General features: G+C 35.5%; 1 protein-coding gene across 2 annotated transcripts; it reads left to right on the top strand.

Annotated features, from left to right (window-relative positions):
• Positions 1-226: 226 nt before the first annotated feature.
• Positions 227-11780, top strand: LOC131668321 (gamma-1-syntrophin). 2 transcript variants are annotated; one of them, XM_058942391.1, is made up of 10 exons: positions 227-988; positions 5558-5662; positions 5745-5940; positions 6384-6509; positions 6577-6747; positions 6821-7005; positions 7073-7231; positions 7402-7626; positions 7913-8116; positions 8184-11780. In XM_058942391.1, the coding sequence occupies exons 1-10, from the start codon at positions 866-868 to the stop codon at positions 8187-8189; spliced, it is 1500 nt and encodes a 499-aa protein (XP_058798374.1). In that variant the 5' UTR covers positions 227-865; the 3' UTR covers positions 8190-11780. The 2 variants fall into 2 exon arrangements, with proteins under 2 accessions (XP_058798374.1, XP_058798373.1); XM_058942390.1 differs by having other exon boundaries at positions 233-988; positions 8190-11780.
• The last annotated feature ends 15811 nt before the right edge of the window (positions 11781-27591 follow it).

Raw genomic sequence — 27591 nt, 5'->3', positions numbered from 1 at the left:
GTTTGGTAGTTTTGATTTTCAGTTTTTTTCAAGTTTTATTAAAATGACACTATTTACACGCAGAGCTATTTCAAGCTCATACCTTATTTTCACAATGACTGCTATTTCATTCATATTCAAGTTCTTAAGTTTTTCTACTCATCAGTTTATAGCTATTGGGGCACATAGCACATAAAAGGCACGTATATAGCGTAGGAGAAAAGCTCTCGGTATTGGCAATTCGTGGGAAGCACGATAGAGCGGGCTTAAAGCTCACATACATGCAAGCCTCGCACGCAGATGGAGAAGCGTTTGCGAGCGGGTATATCGTGCACGGGCCATGCACGGACCATGCGAGTAGAAAGCATCGAGCTGCACTCACACGCGAGTACAGGGACGTGTAGGTGGAAGCGGCGCGCGCACACGACCGGTGCTCGCTCGTGTGCGCGCGTGTGTAAGTGCGTGCGTGTGCCAACGAGTGCGAGTGCATGCGCGGAGGGCAGCCAGCGGCAGGCAGAGTGGAACGAACGAGGGACGACAGAGGGACGGCGAGCAGACGATGACGAGCCGCTGGACGGTCGTCGTGCTCGGAGTGCATCAGTAGAGCGGAAGCTCGCGCAAGTCCGTCGCTGCAGCCTCCAGGATTCAGTCACTCGAGCGCCAACAGTCCCGCGGCAGCAGAGCCAAGGAGCCGCGGGAAGAGGATCACCAGCAGCAGCACCAGCAGCAGCAACCGAGCAGCGGCAAAAATGTGCAGTGCCGGCAGCAGCCAGCAGCAGGCTCAGCTGCAACAGCCGCCGCAGCATCTCCTTGTCCTTCCTCGCGCCTTCTACCCGCCTCCGCCGCCGCCGCCGCCGCTGCCGCTGCAGCCTCGAACTCGCCGCGGATGCAGCAGCAGCAGCAGCAACAGCAGACCCGCGACCTTATCGGCAGTTTGAAGCCAATAATGAGAGTCAATCCATCCAGAATGTGCACTCCGATCGAGGAGAGGCTCGAGCAGAACCTCAAGGTAAACTCGCTAGTCCTTGCACGGCCAGCATGCCACTTCGATAAACACACACGGCTACGCTGCTATTGTTGCGTTGCGTGACGCCAATCCGATATCAATTGCAAAGTTTTACGCGTGGCCTCCGCTTCCCGCACGCTGTAATACATTTTTGCGGTAAATATTGATTCGCGCTCTGGCAGTTTGAAGATAAATTAGCGCGCGTGCTGCATTATCCATCTGGCAAGCAGCCTTCCGCTGTTGTTGCCGCTGAATACGTCGATAGTCGTCACGTAAACGTATAACAAGCCAGCAAACTTGTTCCTCGAGAGTCCCTGTACAGTCGGGCGGAGCGAGTCAAGCCAATAAATGAGATTGCCTTTGTGATAATGTGGCTTCGCAGGCCCTATGAAAACAAGCTTATCCCAGCTATGTGTCCCTCTTTTGCCATTGAGGGGGTGCAAATGTATCGTGCCGTCCTTTGCCCGATGACTGCGAGCGAGCAGCAGCGGCAGCGGTAAAGCACAGGCATGTGGCGTGCAGGCATGTAGACGCCGAGGGGGCAACCGTAAAAGCGTTGGCGGGCTCGGCCGCGTGCACAACAGCCGCTCGCAGCTATCAGCGCGGTACATTGGAGAAAGGCGCATCGTTTGTAGGTGTGACGAGCTCTCTTGGTCGACTTAATCGCCTCGCGCGCAGTCGACTAATGCACTCGTTGGGCAAGTCGCGCGTTTCCCATTGAGATGCCAAGCCGCAAGCAACGCGCCAGTTCACCTTCATGTGTGTCTCCGTTTTTCCGCCGCAGGATCGATAAAGTCAACTTTATAACCGGAGCGCGTATTGCTCTTGCTCTCTCGCTCTTCGCCTGGCCTAGCACCTCCAGCCAGTCTAACCCTCTTACTCTCTCTCTCTCTCTTTCTCTCTCCTCTTGCTGCTGGCCTTTCGCTGCTGCGCGCCGCAATCTCATGATGTTCCCCAGTCGGCCTTAACACGTACACCCTCCTCCGCGCTGTACTCCTACATGCGTCTGTGTACTCTCGCTCTTTCTCTTTCCATCGGCTCTACTCGGCCTACTCGCGCGCGCTATTACTCTCTTTCTCGCGTGCACATGCGCGCCGAATCTTTCCTCTCTTGCTGTCTGCCATAGCCCTTTCCTCGCCAGTATTGAGCGCTTCGTACTCTAATTCGAGCGATGATCGCCTCTGATTGATTCATCATCCGGCGACGCTACCAATTGGCCGTCTGTCGTGTGGCTCATGCTAGTAAGAGACGCCTCGCGCTTCGGCAAGAGCGAAAGAGAGAGAGAGAGAGAGAGAGAGAGAGAGAGAGAGAGAGAGAGAGAGAGAGAGAGCAAGAGCGCGCGCGAAAGGCCGGGAGGGGACGTGTCACTAATCCATGTTTGATGAGTTCTTTGAACCTCGACTCGCACATACAGACATACGTACGTACTGGTCGGGGTACGTAGAATGCGGCGCGCAAGCTCATTGCGCGCCTGTCACGAAAAAAAGCTCGGGCAAATGCTTAGTCGGTTATAACGCTGCACTATTTTTGGTTCACTTTGTAAGGCGCGACCCTACAAAGTGAACCAAATTTTGTCGAGACCTTGTTTCTATGCGTTTTTCCCCGTTTTTCCGTGGTAGTCCAAGACGTTGCCTCGGCTATAGAACGGACCTTTCCTCTCTCTCTCTACTCGTTGAATTTTTCACACGGATAAATAGCCGCGGACATTCAACACTCTTCTGATTAGTTTATGCTCCACTTCTTTATTCTTGCCGGGCTTTCAATTGTTTGTTAGAATTGTGGACCATCTCAGTTTGATTAATCGCTATCTATTACTTGCGGTTGCTTGACAACATACATTTTTAGCTTGTGGACCTGACCGAGTCTCAGACTATGTATTTTCGTTTGATTTTACCAAACAAAATTTTGCAACTCTTCTCATCACTTAGTATTAGTTCTATCGATATTCGCACGTGCGCACACAAGATGCTCGTATAATCATACTTTGTAGGATGGTCTATGAAACAATGGATAACTATTTACACTAATCTTTTTACTTTCAATTACTTCAAAGTACTCGGTGTAGTAAGTCGAAACATGTAACATATATAGCACGGAAGAGTAAGGAATATGGAGGAATATTTTGCAGACTTTGACCGAGTTGTACAAGATGATAAGTCTTACGTGTCAGTACTTTAAATATCTCTTATGGAAATCAAGTTTTTATTATTATTTTTTAAAATAAATTTTTAATATGGATGATATTGATTTTTTAAAAAACTTTAGAAAGAGCTATTCATACCATGTTTTGGAGTAAAGAAGAAATTTTCTAAACGCTATTTAATAATTTGTATAAAAATGGATTTAGAATAAATTAAATTTGTAAATTTCAAATATTTTGTTTAGGAACTTGCAATGCTTATAATTAGCAGTTATGTACCTCGCGTGTACTAAATATGTACATAAAGTTATTATAGTTTTCATAATTAGTTATAATGGAAAAATAATTGAAGGTAACAGAGAAAAAAGTGGGTACTTTTCGTGTAGAATAAAAAATTCTTTGGGCGGCTGTTCTATACTTAAGATTATATAGTAAACTAAGAAAATTTTGTCGAAATGAATGAAAACGCATTTGTTAGGAAATGAATAATGATTGTCAAATATTTGAAAAAAATAAGTGAAAAAACCGAAAATGGTTATAAAAATATAACAACTTCAAACAATTTACTAGACGCGGTAAAAAAAAAACGTAGCGTACGGTGGTAACTTACATAGAAAACTAGGGAGTGGCTGGTTATACCCCCCAAGCCATTTTCCTCTACTATCCCTTAATACAATCTGAAGATTCCAGCAAGTGTATTTATGATATGACAGTTATAACCCCGCACACGAAAAAAGTATTTTAAATTTGATTTTTTCGGAATGTGTTTTTTTCTTATCATAAATAAATGCAGTGTACACATCTAAACTCATGCGAAATATTCAATTATATACCAATAATCTTTGAATTTATATAAATGATTCGATTGCTGGGATAATGCTAAGCTGTATTCAAAAATGTTTTAAATTATGTAGAAAGTAAAAAATTAAAATTATATTCAATGTTTATCAGAATTGCAATATTATGATGCCACTAACCATACTTGTACAATGTTTAATTTACAAGAAACGTTAATTAGATATAGTTCTGTAATTACTCAAAACACATTTACTTGAAAATAATAAATTAGAAAATTATTATTAATGGCAAAACACATACATGCTCAGATTTTGAATATTATCAAACGTAAAATTTGCGTCATTAACTTTTATTAACTTCACGTGCAGAATACAATAAAAATGCTTGTAAAATATCAGCGTAAGAATGTATATACTAACATAAAGTCATGGCTAGAATAGTTGAGTGTAAGTTAAAAAATAATTCACTGTAAATTCTTTAAAAATTAAGTTGCAGTTTCATATTTCGACAGTCATTATTATTATTGGTTTCTTGTGAGAGGGTGAATTAAAAAAATTTTATAAAATTAATATTTCATATTAAGATTAAAAAAAATCCATTCAAAAAACTTTCACTCGTTCGTAAGGATTTAAAAATTAACTTAAGTAATGAATTAAAAATGTAACTGTTGCAATAATGAGGTTCAATAATTTTGTATTTTTTAAACAGAGCCAGTATATTTTATGGATGATGTAATACGAATAATTATACTCAGTGAATAATAGTGAAACAAGAATTCAATTTCATAACAAAGTATTGTTTTAAAGTGATAGCATTGTATTTAAAAAATTTACAAAATAACGTTATTCAAACATTGTACATGTATTTATAATTACTTTCAATTTGAGGATTTACTCAGCATAACCCCAATTAGTAATAGATATAAGGTAAAAGCGCAAACGCCTACTTTGAATATAGTATAAATTATTTTGAGAAACATTTATTTATGATTGTGACAAGAATAACTTTTCGATATTTAGAGTAGATGCGCAAACAGTTAAACGTATTATAAATTTTTATTATTTCTAACATATTCATCGTGGAAACACGATGAAAAAGATTTTTCGTTTATTCTTAGAACAAATATAACTGATTAGTTCATTTTATAATAAGATTTGAAAATATTCAAATATCTGGAAGCTATTTTAACAACCATACAATTCAGTAACAAATGGTATATTTGATATCGCCATTTGATTCGCAGTTTGTATAATCAAAGAGTGAATCGATAATTTCGAGACGCTAATACAAGTTTTAACGAAGGAGTAGAAAAGAAATTAAACAAATGTTACAAATATTTAACATTTGAGAGATTTGAAAGATTAAAGATTAAGGATAAAGATAAAAACTCGAAAATATATTACGAAAGTTTAAGTGGATCAAGATTTCAAAATTGTTCACAATTTTTTCCTACTCGTATAGTCTTATATTTTTATTAATTTTATACTTCAAAAACGTCTCAAAATTTTAAATTCTAAAACCTTATTTTTTATAATGATTGTTTTATAGAAAGTTCAGACGCAAAACAAGACTGAAAAAAGTTATTTAATACCATTATTGAAACTTAGAAATTTCATTTAATTATAACTTTAAAGGTGAGGATTGGAATGGTAGCTGTAAGCGATGGAAAAATCAAGCCTATACCGACAAGGCTTTATCTGACGATGGAAGTTCTCAAACTACAAAGAGAAGAAGTCGAGGTACTGCGTAAATTTTCTGCAGTTACAACGAAATATTTTAAAACCAATTACAGGTGTATGTAACGAATAACTTTTCTAATAGATAACAAATCACAATAAGATACCTGCAGATACTAAGGAAAGAATGGTACAAATAACAAGGCAAAAAGTAGGAGGCCTAGGTTTGAGCATAAAAGGTGGAGCGGAGCATAAGTTACCTGTACTCATCTCTAGAATTTATAAAAACCAGGCTGCAGATCAGACTGGTCAACTTTTTGTTGGGGATGCTATCATAAAAGGTAAAACATTTAAGGAACTTGTATATTTATACATTTTTAATATCATTTACACGGAAGGTTTTGGATAAGTTTGATGGAAGTTCAATAATCCAATAGTGTGAAGCCTATTAGAGGCCACGCTTTCATGTTCGCTTGTGACAGTCAATATCGGGGTATATTTTGCTTTATTACTTCTTCTTTGTAAGTACGTGTTATTTCCTTTTCACTTTACTATGACACATCTGTACAAAGGCTATTCATAGATTTCTTAGAAGTACGGTGATAAAGGTCTTTATTCTACATTAACATTTGATCGAAAGCAGTATGAATCAGGTTTAATAATACGAAGACGTGGTTTTTAACTAATTGTGATGAGTAATTTACGAATTTAAATAATTTAGTTATATATGATTATATTAAGATTAAAAAGTATATGCAGATACCTCTTTTCATGCTTTCTGTAGTCAATGGAGAATATATCACCGCATGTAATCATGATGACGCTGTTAATATTCTGCGAAATGCTGGTGATATCGTAGTTTTAACAGTTAAACACTATAGAGCAGCAAAACCATTTTTACAAAAAACAGGTTAGTGTTTAAATAGTCAATTCTAGGATGAAAAAAAAATGATGTGTACCAACTGGTTATATTCCAGAAAAAGAAGAAAAATTAGATAATGTTAGTGCTAGTAACGGAACTGTGAAAGACGGTTGGATGTCTCCAAGCAAGTTACATCCAAGTAGTCCAAAAGGTACTCATAGTAGACAAGGATCCAATACTTCAAGTAATTCTATTAAATTAAAAAAATGGGTCGACATAGTTACAGGTGTGTTCGTATTAATTATCTGTCTTGATGAATATCTCTTTTTTTTTAATACTGTATTTATTAAATTGCGTAGTGCCCTTGATGATGGCTTACGTTACGAGGTACATTTTCGGAACTGATAAATTGCGGCGAAATGCTTTTGAAGTGAGAGGACTAAATGGAGCACGATCTGGAGTAATACATTGCGACGATACTGCTATTCTTAGCCAATGGCTTAAATACATTTCAGATAATATCACGAGTTTGACTTATCTACAGGTAGTATATTAGTTGAAATTGCATAGCTGCGACGGATGAGTTTATTTAATAGTTCAATACTTTTCAGATGAAATTATACAATCGAAATTTCGGAGTCGGCGAAAGAATTGAATATATGGGCTGGGTTAACGAAGCTGTTAGTAACAGTAACCAGCTGTGGCAAAGTTATAGACCAAGGTTTTTAGCTCTAAAGGGTCCAGATTTGTTACTTTTTGAAACACCCCCTGTAAGTACTATGTCGATACAATGTTAATTTTTCATTAAAGTAATGTAAGATATGTTGTCGGTAATCTTTTACTTTATCTATGTTATCTTTTTCGCCAAAAAAAAAATCTTGGCAAAAAGAAAAAAATGATTAGAAGAGTCGCTGGTTTAATTAAAATTTGCAAATTTCAGTGCAACATTGGTGACTGGTCTCGTTGTGCGCTTACCTTCAAGGTTTATCAAATATTATTCCGTGTGATGCGAGAATCGGAAAATGTGGATGAGCGACAACATTGCTTTTTGGTGCAGAGCCCGGGCAAATCACCACGCTACCTTAGTGTCGAAACACGACAAGAGCTCCTTAGAATTGAGGCTGCCTGGCATACTGCAGTTTGCTCTGCTATAACGCATTTGAAGGTAGGTTGTACGCTGCCGTACTCTTTAATATGCATGATCTCTCTTTGCCTAGAGCTTACATTTTGTAGCTCATTAGAGTTGCGAGTAACTCGCTGCTGGCTGGATTTGAATTACCTTGGCTAGGATCCAAAATTCTGTAAAAATTATTCAATATTCCCTCGCTATGCTAATATTCTTATGAATATTTTGAATAATTCCATCATAGTTTCTACAAATAGAACATATTTTTATTTACTTTCGAAATACATTTTACAAGAAAATCTCATTTTTTCAATTATAATTCCAGAGTAAAACTTTTCCTGTAATACTAGCTGGAAAACCAGCTGGCCTAACATTGGATTTATCGCAAGGATTTACTTTGACTTTTGACGGAATAACTGAACCTGTATGGAGGTACAAATTTTATCAACTTCGAGGCTCCAGTGATGATGGAAAAAGTAAACTAAAATTGCTCTTTCAAGAACACGATAGTATTGCTATTGAAACAAAGGTAAATTTTATTTCATCGATAGAAAATTTGATTTTTTCAAGCACATTTATGAATATAATTTGTTGAGCTATAGGAATTGGAAAGCCCACAGTTACAGAATTTACTCTTCTGCATTTATGCATTCATAACTGCTAGAGTCGCAGTTGTAGATCCAACATTTTTGAGATCAGCGGCTCCATAAAATCCCAAGACGTAACCAACAATTACGCACGACTGATAAATTTATATAACCCATCATTAAAAATTTTGACCATTTATTTGAAAAATTGTTCTGGTTTATAAGAAGAATCAATTTTAATTAAAAAGCATGAGTGAATTTTGTTACGTGAAGCGTGTGACGCGATAATTTTTTAATCTAACGTAGATTTAATAAATACTAGTCAAGAATATCTTATAAGCTTTCACGCGCACTTACTGTATCAACTTGACCAAGAAAATCCTTTTGTTTTTGGTAACATTGAAGTACGTGCATTAGATCGATTGAGTTGGCTCATATAAAAATGAATAACTCGACCGTTAGAAGAATCTCCGTTTAAAATTTCATATCCCATTGTACGGATGACATTTTGTGTTTATTTTTTACGTTTTTGTATTTTACTTTGACTGATATACATATACCATTGTGTTATATTTTGCAAAACTTACATTAGAATTATTGTCATTAACTCGATTTTTTCTTCTTAAGCATGATGCATTTCACATCGAAAATTTTAGGTGCCTTGATAATAAATGATCATTATGATCTGTGTTAATTATTGAAAAAATTACCGTCATATTGTGCACATCTCACACATTTCTCATACGAAAGGTGCTATAATAATGCAGATGCCTAGTTTTCGTTCTGAGCTGTATTTTGTATTGTATGTTTTATTTATAATTTGTTTGACATATCATTTTATATCAGTATTATTCCATCGTCAATAAAACATGGCTAACTGTCATAGTCCTATAGCAATAAAATTATTAGTCAACTTGAGATGTAGCGACCATGGTGGTCTTATGAAAAAATATAAAATGCATGTCGTATTCGATTCCTTGACTCTAGAAGAACAATTGCAAATGATTTATAATTATTGTAACAAAAAGTTATTAAGAGACCATTTTTACTTTTTTACGGTAAACCTACAGTAGCATTTAACTAGCAACAAATTTTATTGTTTTTATATCTTCGAAACGATTTGTGAATGTAATAACGGGAATGTAAAATAGAATAATATGACATTATTGCTTTATTTGACGTCGAGAATTCACTGCGAGACCTTCAGCGATTTAATTAATAAAACATAAAAGAATTGAAATTATTAATATTTAAAAATGATGTTTACATCGATTTATTATATTGTTGTTCAATCTATGTTAAAATGTATGAAAATTATTTCATAAGCAAACAAATTGAAAACGTTCCTGACGAAGATATATTAATTTTAATGTTGTACATAAACTAAAGATCCAATTGATCTAACGTAATCGCTGGAGGGTTACTTACATTATATAAAAATATAGTTTTATTTTTCAGTAAAAGTCAATTGTAATTAAAGATAACTAAGTTTTCTATTTGATTCTTTGATTTACATAAATTAGTGTGAACTATTCGTCTAGTTCAGAAATTTATAGATTCCACCATGGTTTGTGGACATTCAATTCTAGATAGAGAAAGTTAAATAAAAAATACATTTAAATATAAAACGATAAGAAATTAAAGTAATAAAAAATCTCGTAAAATAAAAGGAATGAGAGAGTATATTGTGGATTTATAAAAGCTAAATTCAATAACTTGAAAATTAGGTAGGAAATATAAAATGGTCTTGAACAAATACTTGTTAATTTACGTACAAATATTAAAATAAGATATTATAATGTCAATAGTAATTGATGCAATGCTGTGAGATATTTAGGATTTAACAACCGTCAAAATATAATTTGATGTTTGTATGATAAACTGTTCCATAAATGGACCGATATGTGTTTACTCTACAGTATTTGTAATGGCAAACGAGAGTTAGTTTTATTAACAAACTTTACATTGAGCAGATACATTAAGATTTATTTGGAAAGAGAAATGAAGGTTTTGCTAAAAATTATCGAAAATTGTGTGAGACTAAAGTAATTATATTACAGTATAAAAATGTAAATGAGTAATGGAATTGAAATAATACCCTAAAAGATTATTGTGAAGGAAATATTATGTGATGCAAAAGCATCTTACCAGTTGTACGTACAAATGATTTGCAATTATTCTAACAAAAAGTTGTTCAAAGACCATTTTTCCTTTTCTATGGCGTCAATTATGTATTACTTTTATCAGCTTTGATTGTTACGAGCTTCGAAAAGTAAATGTAACAAAGTGAGATAAGTATCAAGCGATTGAATTTAATTACGGAAAATTCGGCATCATTTCGCCTGTGCACCATTCTTGAATAAGGCACAAAATCACTTCTGCAAAAACCTATCAAAGTTATTATCCAGCTAAAAGAATTAGTGTATTATCATATAAACTTATAAACACATGTTACGCATATCAAGCAATTATTGCACTATCAATGCACTTGGAAAACCAATTTTCCATTTGACAAAATCGTTAAATTCTAATATATTTTCTTAACTAATATGCTTAGTTTGTTTCGAGTCAATATGAATACTAATAAATTATTTATTTCTCTCTACAAATTGCATGCTTTAAATAAATGGCTATGTATATATATTTTAGGAATAATGAAACAAATGTCTAATAGTTACGAGATATTTTGAAACTTAAATTATATGTATTTTAGCAAATTAAACTAGAATATAGCCTCTGCGATCGTTCTCGCATTATATTTCAGGAATATAAATTTATGTGAAGCTACGAAACTCAAATACCTGAATTAACGCTGTACAAATAATTTCATAGAAATTCTAATTTTGTCGAAGCGAGAGAAAATTTTTTCCGAGTGTGTATGTTATACCATTGCTACACGACTTGTAATTAAATTTAGATCGTCATTAACAGACTGCACAACCGTATTGTATTAGACAACATAAGATATAGTAGAGTATGCATAAAAATTGATGAAAAGCGCTAAAAGACCGATAGAAAGTATAAACGAGCATTTTTAAAATTATAACGGTGTTATATATGATGAGCAGAATATGCTTAGTCAAATGGATTGAAATTTATCGTGTTGATTTTATGTGGATAATATATATTATCCAAATATAAGCTCCTTTGAATTTGTTTTCGTAAAAACAAAGTCGGCTTTTGTGTTATATACAATTTTGCATTATATATTCGATAATATGTAGCTTTGAAGCAGTGTGAAACTGTGCTATGGTGAAAATTCACAAATGCTCATACATAATGTAGTCACGAATACGTATGAAAGATTGAAGTGTTACATTTTATTCATATTACCAATTTACATTTTCCAAAGACAAGCACACTCGCCTCGTGAATCTTCTTCGCATGTCAAAAACAACGTTACGCACTGAATTGTTATACCCAAACTCACGTTATTCTTAACTAAGTATCGCTTAACGTACCATAATATCATGCCATTGTGTATTTTCATGCATTTATGTGTATCCATTGCCGAAACCAAATCAGCGACGTCTTTCATTTTCAGATTATAGTTTATCTGTTGTAATCTTCCTAATTGACAATATGTTTCAAAATATATTATTGTTAGACGTTTTTAGTGTGTTCATTTTTAATACTATATCCTATGAAAATATATTGATATTTTATATCATTGTCTATTTCTAAACCATTAACTAATAATGAAATTGCCACACATTTTTATCGTAGGAATAACTTTTTATACTTCTTCATGACTTAGTGCTTAAATGGCTTATAAAAACTTGTTTAACATTTTTTTTAATTCTACGGAAAAAAATGTTATTCCAGCTATCATTCGGCAGTAGCATTGAAAAGTTGACGAATGATTGAAGTTTAACATTTTACAAAATAAGAACTCTTCGAATATAAATAAAAATAATATAAATAACCGTATTGGTACTGTTCAGAAAATAAACTGCCATTAAATAAAATTAGCAAGCTATGGATTTAGTAAAACTATTTAACACGTATAAAACTGTGTATATCTGTAATTATTTTAGCTGCGTCGTCAGTTTATGTAAATAAAATAGATTTGTTTACATGAACTGATAAAAAATAAAATACGTGACTTAATCGTAAATTATTAATAAGGTTATAACACACATACAATGAAATAGGATGTCAATAAAACAGATGAATTTTTATCTTTAACAAAAACCATCATCCGCACTTATTAGTTGAATATATTCTAAGGTTTGGTGTCTTATTAGTAGAGTGAAACTTTGTAGGAAGAAGGTTCAGTGGGAAAACCGCAGCTGTTAAAGCTATTGCTTCTCTTGTTTCAGTTTCTGTGCCAATTACATTGCCAGCTTATACCCCACAGGAGAGATAATAAATTGTCAAAACTAGATTCATTGGTGATAAATTTGAGATGAATTTCCATCCACTTCTCTTTTTATCATTATTTTTCATATTTTTATGTTTTGATTTTATGATATGTTGACAGTAATTATTTTATTCTAGAATTTGTTTTTACTGAAAATATATTCTTTAAATATGAATTAATAAAGTATGTAAGTAGTGATCACAAGAAACAATATTTTTCAATTGACATCGGATGTACGGTATTATGTATTGTAGATTATCTTCTTTCAAAACGATTATTTAAAAATAGTTAAATTTCTAAATTGCATATTTTTGAAGATGACACATTATTATTTATATTCGTTTTAGCGAGAAATACGAGCTGTATGACTTCTGTCAGGATATCCTAGTCACAACATTCTTAAAGAAATTCTTCGAGCTGTGGTGCGTACGGCCTTGATTACTTGTAATCATACTTGTCATGATAAACAAAGACTCGGAGAAGAGCACCTATATGTTCACCACTTCCATGTTGAAACTTGATCATTGAAAATTATCCAATTTTCGTTCAATGATAAGTATCGCAACTGGAAAGCTATATGTACTCGCATAATTATTACAAAAGTACATGTGAAGTTGGAGCAAGCGAGGTTAAAAATTTATATATATTAAAAGTAATGCAATAACCAAATCTGGGGCACCGGGATGTATAACAAATAAAGATTGATAGCGATTATTCCTAAAAAATAACAGTAAAACTCAAAAAATTTTGCAAAATCACTACTTCGAGAAGTAAAATTCTATTTTGGGAAAAAATTATTTAGAGAATCTTCTATCCCGGAAAATAATTTACGGGGGGGGGGGGGGTGAACGGGAACGAGCGCGCATAACATGAAATTGCTTTTGAAGTGCGCCCTATGCGCGTAATGTCATTTAGAGTGGTTTCACGCTTTGTCTGACAAAGTATCTGTTTAAGTAAGTTGGACATTTTTTTCGATAATATACATGAAGATAATATACTTTGTATTGATAAGTGTGTATCACTTAGGTTATTAAAAAATTTTCAAGACACATTCCTGGCATAGAGTCAAAAATCCGAAAATGCTACTTTTTAAAACTTATATAGTTTTCTTGTGAGCCAGAGAAAAAAATTACTTAGAATTAATTATATTCAAAATCCACTAAAGGAATTAAAGAATTTTTTTGTTTAACAAAAAAGAATTAGATAGTCTGTTGTTATGCATTCAAAAAATTTATATTCGGCGGATCAATAAAGTTTGATTGGTTTATCCTAATTTAAATGGCCACGAGACGATACCTAGTTTCTTGATTATTTAGGAACATATTTTTGAAATTTTACTGTTTACCATTACAAACAAAGGTACTATATATGAATAAGTAGAAAAATCCCTACTTTAATTCCACCTCAGAACACCTCCAATACAGGGGTTGCGGAAACCTGAATACTTAATATATCATCTGTTCATAAAAATATCCATACAGACTTTTCTTTATATCATTTGTCTAGTTATTTCAAGTGGTAAAAGAAAAGTCTGTTTGGATACTCTTATGACTATACGATAGATAAAATATTTAGAGCGTTGACCCAACCTTTACTTCTCTAGTCAATTCACATGATATAAAAAAAATTGATATGAATTGATATGATGATATATAAAATCTTTACATTTTTAATTTTTTTTTTTGGGGTGTTCCGGTATCCAATTGAACTCAATTTCATTATAAAGACATTAAAAAAGACAAATAGATAAAAAGCAATCTCGTAGTGGTTAAAGTGATCTTCTAAAAGTGCCTGTGCTTGTTTCCCGGATACTTCAAGTTTATCAAGCAGTCACCGATTGGGTCGTCTTAAACGGGCTGTTTTTTAACACCTTGTCAAAAATCACCATCAACATGGCTCGGATCCGCTTCTCTACTACCGATAAAAACCTGGATGTCGGGTTATCCTCAAGACTATAATTAATGGAAGCACTACACAATTGATATCATTCGCAAGGTAAGCCGCTTTCTACATTTGCTGAGATTTTATCGCAAATTAATTCCTTCCGGACTCAAGGAAAGTCTTATTCAATCGCTCGCCTTTCTACACGTTATCTGCGCTTCCATTGTTTTTATGGGCTTCCACAAAACTTGACTTGCGGATTTGCAGGTCGCCCATAACGCCTGTGTTCGCTTCGTCATTGCTTACATGCCCTTCATCTCGAACAGTGAACTAACTTTCCACATCTCTTTTCAGATAATGAAACTGGGCTGGCTCACATTAAGCTCTTCCAATCTTCTGGCTCCTTTCACATTCGTGCCAAATGCACAAAATGTTGACAACTTATTATTTATAGTATGACAAGAGTATATTTGAATTGAAACGATTAAAGTCCGTGACAATGTGTTTATTAATGGATGACGTCATTTTTATCACGCTTAGAGCATACGTTTTAAACAAATCTAAATCATGTGCATTTCAATATATGCATCTTTTATGTGATATATATCAACTAACAAGTAATAGAGAGATTGAAAATTTAACTGTTTCTCTTACCTCATGTTGAAGCTTTGCATTACATTGTCCAAACGTTCATTCGCGAACCGCAAAGTTCAAAATTGAACTACACGAATTTTCGTTGTTTTGCATCAATTTGTGAGTTAACTGTGCGGTATTTTATACATCAACAAATGAAATCTCCAACCTATAACTTCTTCCGTTTCGCTTAGTCATTCAATTCTCGTATTAATTCTATGATGTACTCTCGTCCAATTACGTCTTTGTAACTATAACCACCGGTTTCAGAATATCTATAATTTGAAAGTTTTACAATGATCCAGAATTTGAAACTATAGTTGAAATATATCAAGCATCCTATCGCGCTTTGTTTTGCCGACGAAATTAAGCTGAATGTTTTTCATCAATGTACTCAGCTGATCGTTCGCGATCGTTAGTAAGCAATAAGCTTATGAGTTAATTAATCAATTTCATCTTCTGCAAAAAGTTTACATGTTCAAAAGTATCTTCTTTTTAACAAATACTACATCATATTTTCTATTCAATTAAAAATTACTTTTAAAAACAAAATTCGTGCAGCATTAATTCATACTGAGTCTGTATACGTGTACGAAACGAACTTGGCCCAATTTTTCAGAGGAATGATTAAATATTTAAATGAATTGTATTTTTAAGATACTCTCCATTATTAAAAAATGATTGGCTGTATGATTATGTCGCGTAGAATATTTTGTGCCAATTAATCTTTTGTTAATTTTTCTGTAGAAAGATACTATATCAGATTATAATATTATTTCATTTGTTAAAAAAATAGTATTTTATTTTTCGCATTTATTAAAGAAGCATAATATGAAATATACGATATTTAACTATTCATGTAGCATAAAATTGTGTAAAATCGATATTTGCACGAAGCTAATCCTGTCCTTCATGTAAGAAAACGAGGGAATCGCAGTAGATAATAAAACTTTAACAGACGAAGCCTAAACCGTTAAAATGTAGACAATACACAAAATAGGTTTTTTACAACGATCACGTTTTTATATAACTTTTTTTTATAAGTATAGATCAAGATCAGCTTACTAAAATGTCTCCCACCCTTCGTCTGTAATGTCTTTATATTTAAATATCAATATTTATGATGACCGTCAACACAATTTGACACAAATATTTTTATAAAAACAAAGTGTTTCGCATAAGGTACGCATATATTTAGAAGGTACATTTTTTTAGATTGTTGGCGATTACGGTTTTTTTAAAGTAAAATTTATTTGTGCCTTTTGCTGCACACAAATGAATAGAGAGTGCAAGTAAAAATAGGTCTACGGGCTTCATGCGTGTGTGTTCGGCACTGGGGGGGGGGGGGGGGGTGTATACCCAGCGTAATGATTGTAAGGGTAGTGGCTGAAAAAATTAGTTGTTACGAGGAGCTCGTAGAGTTAAATTCACTGCGCTTTGGAATGTTTTTTTAAATAAATACTAAGCTTTTATTTTTGTGTCTCGTTGATTTACAAAAAAAAGATCGGAAGAGCTTTATTTAAAAAATATGCACGGATCCGTTGTTGATATCAAAGTAAGGTCTAGAACAAAAAGTTACTCAAAGATAAACATAGTTTTTAGGAGTTATAGAAACCTTAAAGAGCTCTAGAAAAGTTCAGTTAACAATAAACCTTTATAATATAATGCATTTACTTTATTTTAAGATTTATTAAAATTGTATTGACTATATATCGACGGAGGAGTGGTATTCTTTAATATTATCAATATTTAAACTGAAGATTGTTTCGAAAGTTTAGAAAAGTAGCCAACCAATTAGTGTTCAATGTTTGCTTTATTAGATAATTCAATGAATAATAAAAAATATTGCATTTAATAAGCTAGAATACAAGTAATAAATTGTTATAATGACTGTTTTCAAGCATTTAATATTAGAGAATTATGATAAAAGATAAGCCCCATTCAAAATTTAAGCTTTTATCAGCATTAAATCAGTGGTGCAAATTAATATTGCTATTTGTTAGCCCGTTGGCAATTAGTGCTTTATCATTTCCTACCAAAAAAGGAGAGTAAGGAGGATGGAAGAGGGGAGAGAGAGAGAGGGAGACAAAAATGCACTGGCTGGTCTTCGCGGCTTTAATTAAAAATTGTGAAATTGCACCTTTTCCAACAGCAATATCATATCCATAACATGGATTACCAGGATAGACCGTGAAAAAAAAGATCTATGCTGGAGGTACCAGATAAAATAATTAACTCGTCTCACGGATAGATTTTCATCTCGTATAACGGCTTTACTATCTATCCTGGATGTGCTTTATCTTTTACACATTTCATTTATGGTTCCAATAAATCTCAGCTCAAACTTCTTAGAAATCAAAATAATATCAGCACTGATTTTTAATCTTACTACAGTTTACTATAAAAAATTAATATAATTAATTTCAGTTGTACAAGGTATACTAGATCTTTTCTATTGATTTATGCTAAGCAAAGGGCACGGACAAATTTTATTACTTTATGGCGGTAAGACACTAGTAGCCAACAATGTACTAAAAAAATGTACTTTCTATGTAACATGGAATTTTAACAAAAATATTGATCGAATTCGAATGGAAAATATTCTTAAGCATTATTTACACAGATCTACGTATATGTTATTATACGTAACAATGAGTCGCTTAAAAATTATTGATCAGAGATGAGCTTATCTTTTCAATCTTCTGCCGTCTGACTAAAGTCGACTATTTTCACTGGTTTCATTATTTAGCATGTGTGTTATTGTTTAATATTGATTACGTATCATCAGTACATAGTTATTAAAAACAATAAAATTGCTATTTTGATTTTTATTTTGTCAACATTTTATAGTTTCAAAACAGACAATTTTATTAGTATATATTCATAGCGTACAAGTAATTTTGAATGGAATGTCTTTCGCAAAATGCAGTATTTTCCAACAAGTTGGCTATAAATCATACAATTAGAAGTTGTATGATTTTATATTATTGTCTTTTTTTAGTCCCGAAATAATACGTAATATATAATAATACATACATAGTACACAATAATACTGTGACGGCAGGCCGTAATTTAGTCTTTTTTAATCTTAATTAATTAATAGAAATCAATATTAAGAATAGAATGAGAACCTTCAAGATATATAAAAAGAGCAGGATTGAGAGTTGCTACTAATAAAATTTCTCGTGATAAAAGCACATCTGGAATAAGGCGTTGATATAAAACCTGATAGTGGTCCAAATCTGTGTACTCGGCCTTACAATCGCTGCCTTATCCTGCTTTGTCCCACTCGCATGTGTTGACAGGAGCCTACAATCATCGCGTATATATTTTAAAGCACTGTCCCACCGATAAGAAGAGGAGCCATAAAAATACAATCTATCCTTTTTTCCCACCGAATTTTTTCTTTGTAAGAAACTTTGCAATTTACCATTGAAATCGATTAAAATAAAATTGTTGAGATTCGAAAAATTTTCTTATTCATAGATAATTATGGTTTCCTGAAACCTATAATGGAGTTCTCATTCAGAAAATCATTTTAGTCAGAAAACACTAAGAGAATATCCGTAATATTGAATGGGTTTTAATCAATTTTGTAAGTTACCATCAAATAGTGATTGGTCTAATAACCATCGTAACATAATGCGCATCTTTTAAAGATATATTTATTTATCTTTTAAAGATATATTTATTTATCCAGTTCAACCCTAGCAGGAATAAAATAACTAGTAAATAATTTCATGTTTTAAGCAAAAACAACGATAAAATCGTAATGCATTTTATAATAACTCTTAGAAGTTTTTGGATTTTTCTAAATGTTTATAATAGTTAATTATTGAATTATTGTAATTTATAGTTATTAAATAATCACTATGTATCGTTAAAATTAACTAAGTCTAGTACGATTTTGTGTAAGTAATTATAAACCATAGCGTCACTCTTGCTCTCGAAAGTGGCATTCCAAGAGCCATCTCTGGAGAAAAAGGCCCAAGTGAAGAAAGGATCACCCTATCTCTCTCTGAAAATCACGCCCTCCGACCAATTACAAATACCAAATCGGATAAGAAAATTAACCCACCAATACAGGAAATTTTAATCGTCATCATGTCATGGGGTGGAAGAAAGGGATTTCCATCCAACCACCAACTGCTTATAAAAAGCTTTGTACAAGACTGCGGGACCAGTGCTGGAGGAAACACAATAGGATAGAAAATTGGTTTTGAGAAAAATCAGTAGTGCAGTGTAGAGCCAAGAAGTCAGCCAAAAATTCAGCCAAGAAGTCAGTCAAAAAGTCAACCAAGATGTCAGCCAAGTGCATCCAGAAGAGAGAAAGAGAGAGAGAGCGAGAGAGAGAGAGAGGTCAAAGAGCAAAGAGTACGCAGCCTAAGTATCAATCAATCAAATAAAATAAAACGTAAGTGAATTTTATATGTGACTATCTTTCCTTTTCTTTTCTTTCTCTCTAGTTCCCCTATCTTTCAGGAAATTCGTTAAGCGTGAGTCTGGCGAATTTCCCTTAGAGTCCCTTAAGAACACATTAAGTGAGAATCTGCTGTGTTCAATAATAACATTCAGTTATTATTTCCCGGTTAATAGTTTCTCTTACGCTTACTCCAAGCGTACCTTACAGTCAATAGTAAGTACGATGTTGCATTGACAGAATGTTACGTTACTTTTACAGTCAATAGTAAGTACGATGTTGCATTGACAGAAAAATGATGGATGACGAAAGAAGGATAATCTATAAGCTAGATTCGACAAGTGATGCTATAAGCCGATTATATTTCTCGTGCAGTCTGATGATGAGTCGCGACTTGCCTGAATAGGGTAACAATGAGCCCCATATCGTTATTTCATCTTACTTTTAGCCTCAAATCCAAAGTCTTTTTGCGCTTGCTAACATTGCAAATTTCGTTCAATTATAAATATATATTAAGCTTAAAATTATTTGTATCACATCGTATTCGAGAAAAATGTTTCCAACTACATTTTTTATTCGCCATGGATGTGTCCGCACACATGGTTCAAATGAATAACAAATAAGTACCAAAAGCTAGTTTGTCTCGGTCGTTACCTGTAACATATTCGTTAGAATTTATAAATATAAAAATGTTATGATTCTTATAGATCAAAGGTAATAATTATTGGCAAGAATTAGTAAATTCCATTGAAATTGTAACTGGATAATTTAATTATTCTTGTTGTATCTAGAAGCTGTATATGTATGCGCGTGTGGAAAATACATTTTAAGGAGTACGTTGCATTGCTGATATAATCACAGTGCAGTATATAATACAGTATCGAGACTCAGTGAGCCCGGGAGCTAAATATTGACATTTGAAACTTTGAACGGTAACTGTAGTCCTGTCTGACAGTCAGTCTCTTTAGTCTACATTATCTATTATTGGATATTTTTCTACGCTGTTTCGAATTTGTTTTCCTTGTGTGTATGTGTGACATCCTTCAATCTACTTCAAAATTCATTGTTTTTGAAGCGTTGCATCGATTGGTAGAAGTAATTGACACACTAAAGATAACCGCAAAACGTATTAGCAATTAAATGAATGTTTGCATGGGCTGACGTGCCAATTGAAATGCGCTAGTAATAGTCAAATTACAAGTGACAAGTGAGTCTATTAGTGCAGAGCAATTACGCGAAAAATGCTTTGGCTGTTCGCTTGACTGGAAATAATGAAACTGTCAAATTATTTTACGTACAATGTCAAATTAGCAATATTATAAAAGTCACACATATACTAATAAATTGTTGAACTGCAAAGAACTGGTTCTTAATGATATAGTAATGTTGATGTTAGGAATTATGTTTTATACGTACACGTAAATTTTTTGTTTTGAATCTAGAAAATATACTTTATGCACGGGCTGTATAGGACTAAAAAAGTAATAAATGAAATGCTAAAAGTAATAAGTGCTACGGATTCTAAATAAATAGTAAACTCAAATTTCGTTGAATCATAGAAAATATATATTATTTATAAAAATATTTGAATTATCACTGTTATATATTTTTTATAAGTGAAACTTGCTTACCATTTCTACGCTAGGTTCTATCAAGAGACTTGGCGAGAAACCGAAGTTTATATGCAAACTTCCCTTCAATATTTCTAACTCATGTTTAAGGTTGGATTTTTCAAAGTCTTGCTCGTGAAATTCACACTGACAACGTCAGCAAAAAATGCCCAATTGAAAATAGAAGACTTACATGGACAAACAACGCATCCCTATCTTTCGTACAATCGAAGGAGAATCAGAGACTACTCGGGTTTGCGATACTGGCATTCCAACCGCTGGCACGTTCTTTCGCTCTTTACTCGCCTGTGTGTATAACATTTAACCTTCCTCGACCAAACCCATTGTCTTTTTTAATACCGTGCTTAAGACAGATTCATTTTATATTTGGCTTCTTTCTTTTACGTAATGTTTTTAGAGTGCATCGTATTTGTTTGATTTAATAATTATTTGATTGCTAATTTTGACAATAATGGAAATCAGTAACTGCAGGTATGACATTTTTATTAAAATATTGAAATAACAGTTTATATGCTTGTTCATTAACAACAATATGATAATAAAATTGTCACGAAAATTGGTCTGCGTATTTTTTTTTATAATTTATTTCATCAAAAAATTGAAAACAACATTGAACAAGCTTAAAAAGCATAAGTATTACTTTCAATTGTTAACGTAAAGATCTTCCTTTTATTAGTTATTGCTTTATGTGAAATATCATTGATAATCAATAAATAAAGAAATTAGGGAAATGAGATTTGTTGATTGAAATCGAGAGTCTGTCGAAATGTGCATTAGCAGAAAGAAAAATGATATTTTCGCTGGGGTTTTAGAGAGGGAGCGAAGCGTGAGAAATGGCATGTTACATGGCTTAAGTGGTCTAATCCTGAGTGGTTCAGCTTGTGTATATATGTGTGTATGCGCATGCGATGAGAAATGGCCATTCAAGTTTAAAATAAGCGTGTTTGGTGGATATCTTTAACCACAAATTCTAAATGAGTGTTTATGCCTGGGCACGACTTCTATCTCGAGAACGTTTGCCAAGATCTCTTTTCTCACGGACGATGAATATGAAGGTCCACGTTTTGCAGCTTACATGCGCGTATAATTGGATTTGATTTTACTGATAATGCGTTAATCGATATCGGTCTTGTAAACACAATTTAGGCTTTTCTAAGACAGCGAGGGCAGCTAAGTTTGATAAATCAATATTGGCCTCGCAGAAAGAGGAATATGCTGCGATTTGAAAGGTGCTAGGAGAGATGAGCGACGAGCGAGAGATTTGCGGTCGCTGGAAATGGGGGGAGGGGGGCGCCGTCATAACCGCGTACACGTGGGTGAAAAGCTGGCGAGAGAAATGTAATGCGGATTAGCGCAGAGTGGTCAGCCAACGAGGTAGGCGAATCGGTCGGGCTTTAAGGCAAAGTCGGGTTCTGTATTGCAGGCACAGGCGCGCAGCCTGAGAAAGAGGAGTGTGCGCCTGTGTGTAGAGGAAAACGGCGTTTGGGCAAAAACTGGCGGCTTCGCTCGCTCAATTTTCTGATTGTTTTCCGATAACTCGCCGCCACTGCCACCGATATGGCTAACCCACCTCCCAGGCAAATAACGAGCGTCCAATTAACTTCCTATTTTTTTTTCCACACTCACGCACTCAGCGCTAACTCCGCACAGCTATTTTCTCTCAGCGCAATTCCATTTTCACGCTTAATTTTATCCGACCCCGACCTCCTCTGATTACCAAATCCAGTTTCAAATCAATCTGTACGCGCGTGCCTGATGGCCTCGAACGGATCTTTATCTGCATTGATTGCTCGTCATTTGTCAGCGGATTTACCGACGGGTCGTTAAATTGCGCTCAACCTTCGCATTACGCGATAAAAAGCCTTTTTTGATGTTTTCCATTTTTATGTATTTGCCTCGGAAGTACACATTCCATCTGGTTTGCCACTAACATACATTTGCCAGCTTCATTATGTCTATTGATTTTTCTGGGAATTGCTAAAACAGTCGTCATCGGAGAGATCAAAGATTGAGAGCTCATCATTTAAATAAATCAATTAGATTCTTTATTGTCAGTCAGACAATTGTACGAGAGAATGATCTAACAGGAGCCGTGAGACGCATGAAAAATGATCATTATTGGCAATAAAAGAAGACCGAGACTCTTTACATGGATTTACATAGCTAATGTTGTGCCTGGTTGTGCCTGGGCAAATTGCGTAGAAGGAGAGACATCGCGTGGCTTGGCGTCACGTCTGCGAATAAAAATGCGCGACGCAAAAAGTGCCTCCAAGAGTAATTCTAAGCGGCTGTAAAGACGATCCAGTTGCGTTTTATATTCAGGTGGGTCCTTTGTCGAGGCTCGACACGAACCAAGGTAATAGACTTTCCCAAGCGCCATGCCACACTGTCCCCTCCTGCCACCTTTCATTCCTCGCATCTAAGCTCGCAAGCGCAAGCTGAGTTTACTCCTCTTTACGCCTGACTTTTTAGCAGGCAACTGCTCTCCCCCCTCCACTCTACCTCAGCAGCAGCTGCCTGCAGGTGCTCGAGCGCGTAAAGCGCCTCTGATCTTGTTAATGTCGGCATATCCACTTGAATTTGCATTTTCGAGCGCCCGAAACTTCTTATCCGCCCAGCCAGCTCTGTCGTGTAGTCGGTCAAATAAACCTCCCGGGTGCCCATACATAGCACTACTTACGCGTGTAAATTTCCTTTCCCCAAGCTACTGTATTTGCTACTCGTTGCCCATCAACGGTCCGACTATTGTAACGCTTTGCTTCGTTCAATCTAGCTTTCTTTTACCCGCGCTCTCGTTTTACTTATTCGTTAGTTTTGTCAAGCTTAGTGATCTCGCAGCTATCGAACGATTGGTAATGCATCTGGATTAAATAAAATAATAATTAAATAAAAAGGCGGCTTTGAAATCGTAACTAGGTCAGAGACAGCAAGGAATACGTATTCGTATCTTCGTTCAAACTTTTCCCAAGGAATTTCACAACGGAATCTGCTTATTTATCAAGCTAACATGCTAAAAATTAATTATCAGTTAATTGTCTCCTGATAAAGAAATGTAAAGGAAAGATTAAGCGACAGTCGATTTTTCTGCAAAAATACTTGCGACTTATCAGAAATGTCTTTCCGAATAAAAATCTTTATTTTCAACTTGACACGTTTACGAGTAGTGGGCCAGGCGCCTGGGCTCTTGATGATTACAAACTCCGCCGTTCCTGCAAGTTTTGTACAAATCGGTGCCCCCTGCGCAGACTCATAAAAGCTCATTCTTGCAGTTTTCGCCTAACTTTTGTTAAGACTTGGCGCGTTTGCTCTTCAATCTTTCTAAAAATCTCCTCTAAAGAAACCTTTTTTAATATATCCTATAATATTTCGAAGCTCCTTTCAAGAGGGTTTGGGCTCATTTTTCAAAGCATTTTCATTTTCTACAAGACTAATTTGTTTTCCAAAATAATAATTAGGTAGATTAACTAGATGGACACAATTGTGTACCTACATAGTTTGAGTAAGAAAACTTGTATCTCATAACATTTTTATCATAAAATTATTATCTGGATCATTACAGTAGAAAGCAACTCGTAGAATATTTTTCGTTCACTTTATATGATTTTATTATATAAAAAAAATCGGTCGATTACAGTTTGATTTGATTACGCGCAGTAAATTAAAAAACGTTTCGATGCTATTTTACTATTGCATTCCTTTCAATAATACTAGTCCGTATATATAATCTAATAAATGAATATTCTGAATAGTAGAATTAGTCCCGTATTAGTCGTACAGCTTTTGACAGGAAAAATCGTCAAAGTAAAAGTGTTAAGTTGATGTGACTTGAATAAGTAACTTGCAAATAGAAGAGAAACCAGTCGCTTTTTAGAATCGATAAACTTACGGCTATTTTTACAGCAGAATTAGTTTGAACGAAATACACTGCTAGAGTCAGTATTTTATATAGTCTTTATCCAAGAAGCCTGACAGGGCTAGTTCCGAAAAATATAGTAGGAAAGTTTTGTTTCACTCGAGCATTCGAAAAGTTCACCTAATTAAATTGCAATCTAGAAAATAGCATCTTGTGATCTTGTCTACGCCGTGGCACGAGGATGATCGTGAGCGAACTAGCAACTCTACATTATTGGCATCTACTGAAGCGATCGCGAGGAGTAAGAGAGCTTGCAGTGCAGTATATAACAAGCTCATTAGAGCGGTTGTTAATCTGATAACAGCGGGGAAATTCAATATCACATAACGCGCGACGTATGCCGTCATAACCGCATAAACTTTACTCTAACGAGTACTTGCACAGCTTTGCTTTCGTAATCTGCGCCACAGTATTGAAATAGCTGCAAAACGGAATGTTTTGCGCGAAACAAAGTCAAATGCTAAGCTCAGGTCGTAAAAAACGTCGGAGAAAAACAGAGGCGAGTCGGCTGGCTGCACGGGAGTTGCAGTAGTCGAAGGGTAAAACTCATCGCGAGAATGTGTACGTGTGTATAGAGCTTGCCGTTGCCGCGACTCGTCGGCGGATTTACGAGTCGAGCAGACTCGAGGGCGTATCCCACGCTTTTCGGCAATTTCGCCGTGGACGTTACGTAAGCGCTTCCCTCTTGCTCGCCCAGCCAGCATCTCTCGCCGGAATGAAATTTGCGTTGACGAGCTGTAGAGCGCTCTCTCGCTCGCTCGCTCGCGACGCGGCCGCGGCTATGGGTTACGTAAAAGTGCCGAGTGGCGCGACGCCCGACCAATCGATATCATCTATTCTCTCTCCGGCTCGCGGCGCGCGCGCCAAAGCAAACGGCCTCTCCGACGCGACGCCTCTTCTAAACGGACAAGCAAGACCGATTCATCCCTTGGGGCCTCGTGCTCTCGAGCTCCATGCAGCTCCTTGCCCGCTATATACACCTTTGCATTCCTTTCTTCAGCTTCTGCTTTCCTCTTAACATGTTCCTTCTTGTAAAACAATTAGAATACACATTTTGCATAATAGTCGTGCTTCTATTGTACTGCAAATCGTCTATAATTCAAAAATATTGCTTTTCCACTTTCCAAATATTTCTTTCATTTAATACAGCTTGATTACATGGATTACAGAGTTATTTATATTTAAAAAATATCGCGAAGTATCCGAACTCAAGAAAAACATCAATTCTCGCATTGCCAAATGCTTAGTTTTCGAGCTCGCACTCGATATGGAAATGAGCCTGGTAGAAAAATGCTCTCATTAAAATCTTATTTAACGCGTTCATTCCGCAGTGCGTTTGCTAATAGCTTATATATATATTTTTCCCGGAATAAGAATATATATATATATACATATATATATATATATATATTCTTATTCCGGGAAAAATAGTTGGAATGAAATAAAAGGCAGCGAGTCTGCTTTCGTTCTCTTCGCTGTTTCCACTGGAATTTGCAATTGCAGAGACTTCTCTTTTTACAGTAACAGTATTGACGGTTTATTTGTTTTTCCAAGAACATTCCAGAGCAGATCTAAATATCGTACTTTTCGAAGGTACGAAAGGTTGGGTATTATCTTCGGAGCGCGCTAATGAGAATAAATAAGCCGGCAAGGTATCGAAGAAGCTGGCGAGAGAGCTATCAGGTTAGGCGTAAAGAATTTGATCCAAAAAAGCCGGGCCCCCGGCAAAACCGGAGACCGAAGAAGAAGCTAAAAAGGAAAAAGGAGGAGCAGTAGAACTTCGTCGCGAGGCTGTCGAGAGCGGGGCTCAGACAATATTTTTAGCGAGTTAAGCAAGTAATAAATTGGATAGGCTGCGCGCGGAGGCTTTCGGTTGTGCAGCCAACGATACGACAGCGCGGTGAGTCGACGCCAGAGATAAAGAAGAAGAAAGACGAAGAAGAGATGCCGCGGCGCGGCGGAGGGACTGGTCTGCTCTGTCGCTGCTGCTGCCTCGCGGTCGACTTAGCGCCCCGTAAGTGAGTCGTGGACCCGAAATAAATGTCTAAGAGACAAGCGGACAAGTACAAATTCGCGCCCTGCGAAATCTCTTTGCTTCTCTTCGGCTGAAGATCGAGTCATTTACCCTCGTTTGTTATAAATGTGTCGTCGTCGGCTCTTTTGCTTTTTTGTCCGCTGCCTCGAGTATCACTTTACCTGGTAAAGCCCTCGGCGGCAGGATTCTTGATATTACTAATTGGCCAGAATGCCAGAATGACGGATTGATATATTCAAACTGAGGCCGTTTGATCGTCAAGAATAAAGGCATATCTTGTTCAACAACTGTAATGTCGTGTTCCGTTTCCTATAAAACGCAAAGAAGAAGAAAACGCGAGAGAGATGACGATCAACTATTCGAATCTCCAGCGGTCGGAATGCATACCATTCCGTGCGAGAACGTAATATTGGAAAAACGAATTTGGATTGCTGCGAGTCAGAGTCGGGGCGAGCTGGGGCGCGCGGCCGAGCAAACAGCCTCGAAAAACGGGAGAGACTTTGCCAAGCAAGACTCGTCGCCCTCCTCCGCTCGATCGCGT

Source organism: Phymastichus coffea, unplaced genomic scaffold, assembly GCF_024137745.1.
Source record: "Phymastichus coffea isolate CEN01 unplaced genomic scaffold, Cenicafe_Pcof_1.1 PCOF00076, whole genome shotgun sequence".
In the NCBI taxonomy this organism is placed as follows: Eukaryota; Metazoa; Arthropoda; class Insecta; order Hymenoptera; family Eulophidae; genus Phymastichus; species Phymastichus coffea.
The sequence above is the reverse complement of the archived record's forward strand: the minus strand, read 5'-3'. Positions and strand labels throughout refer to the sequence as shown.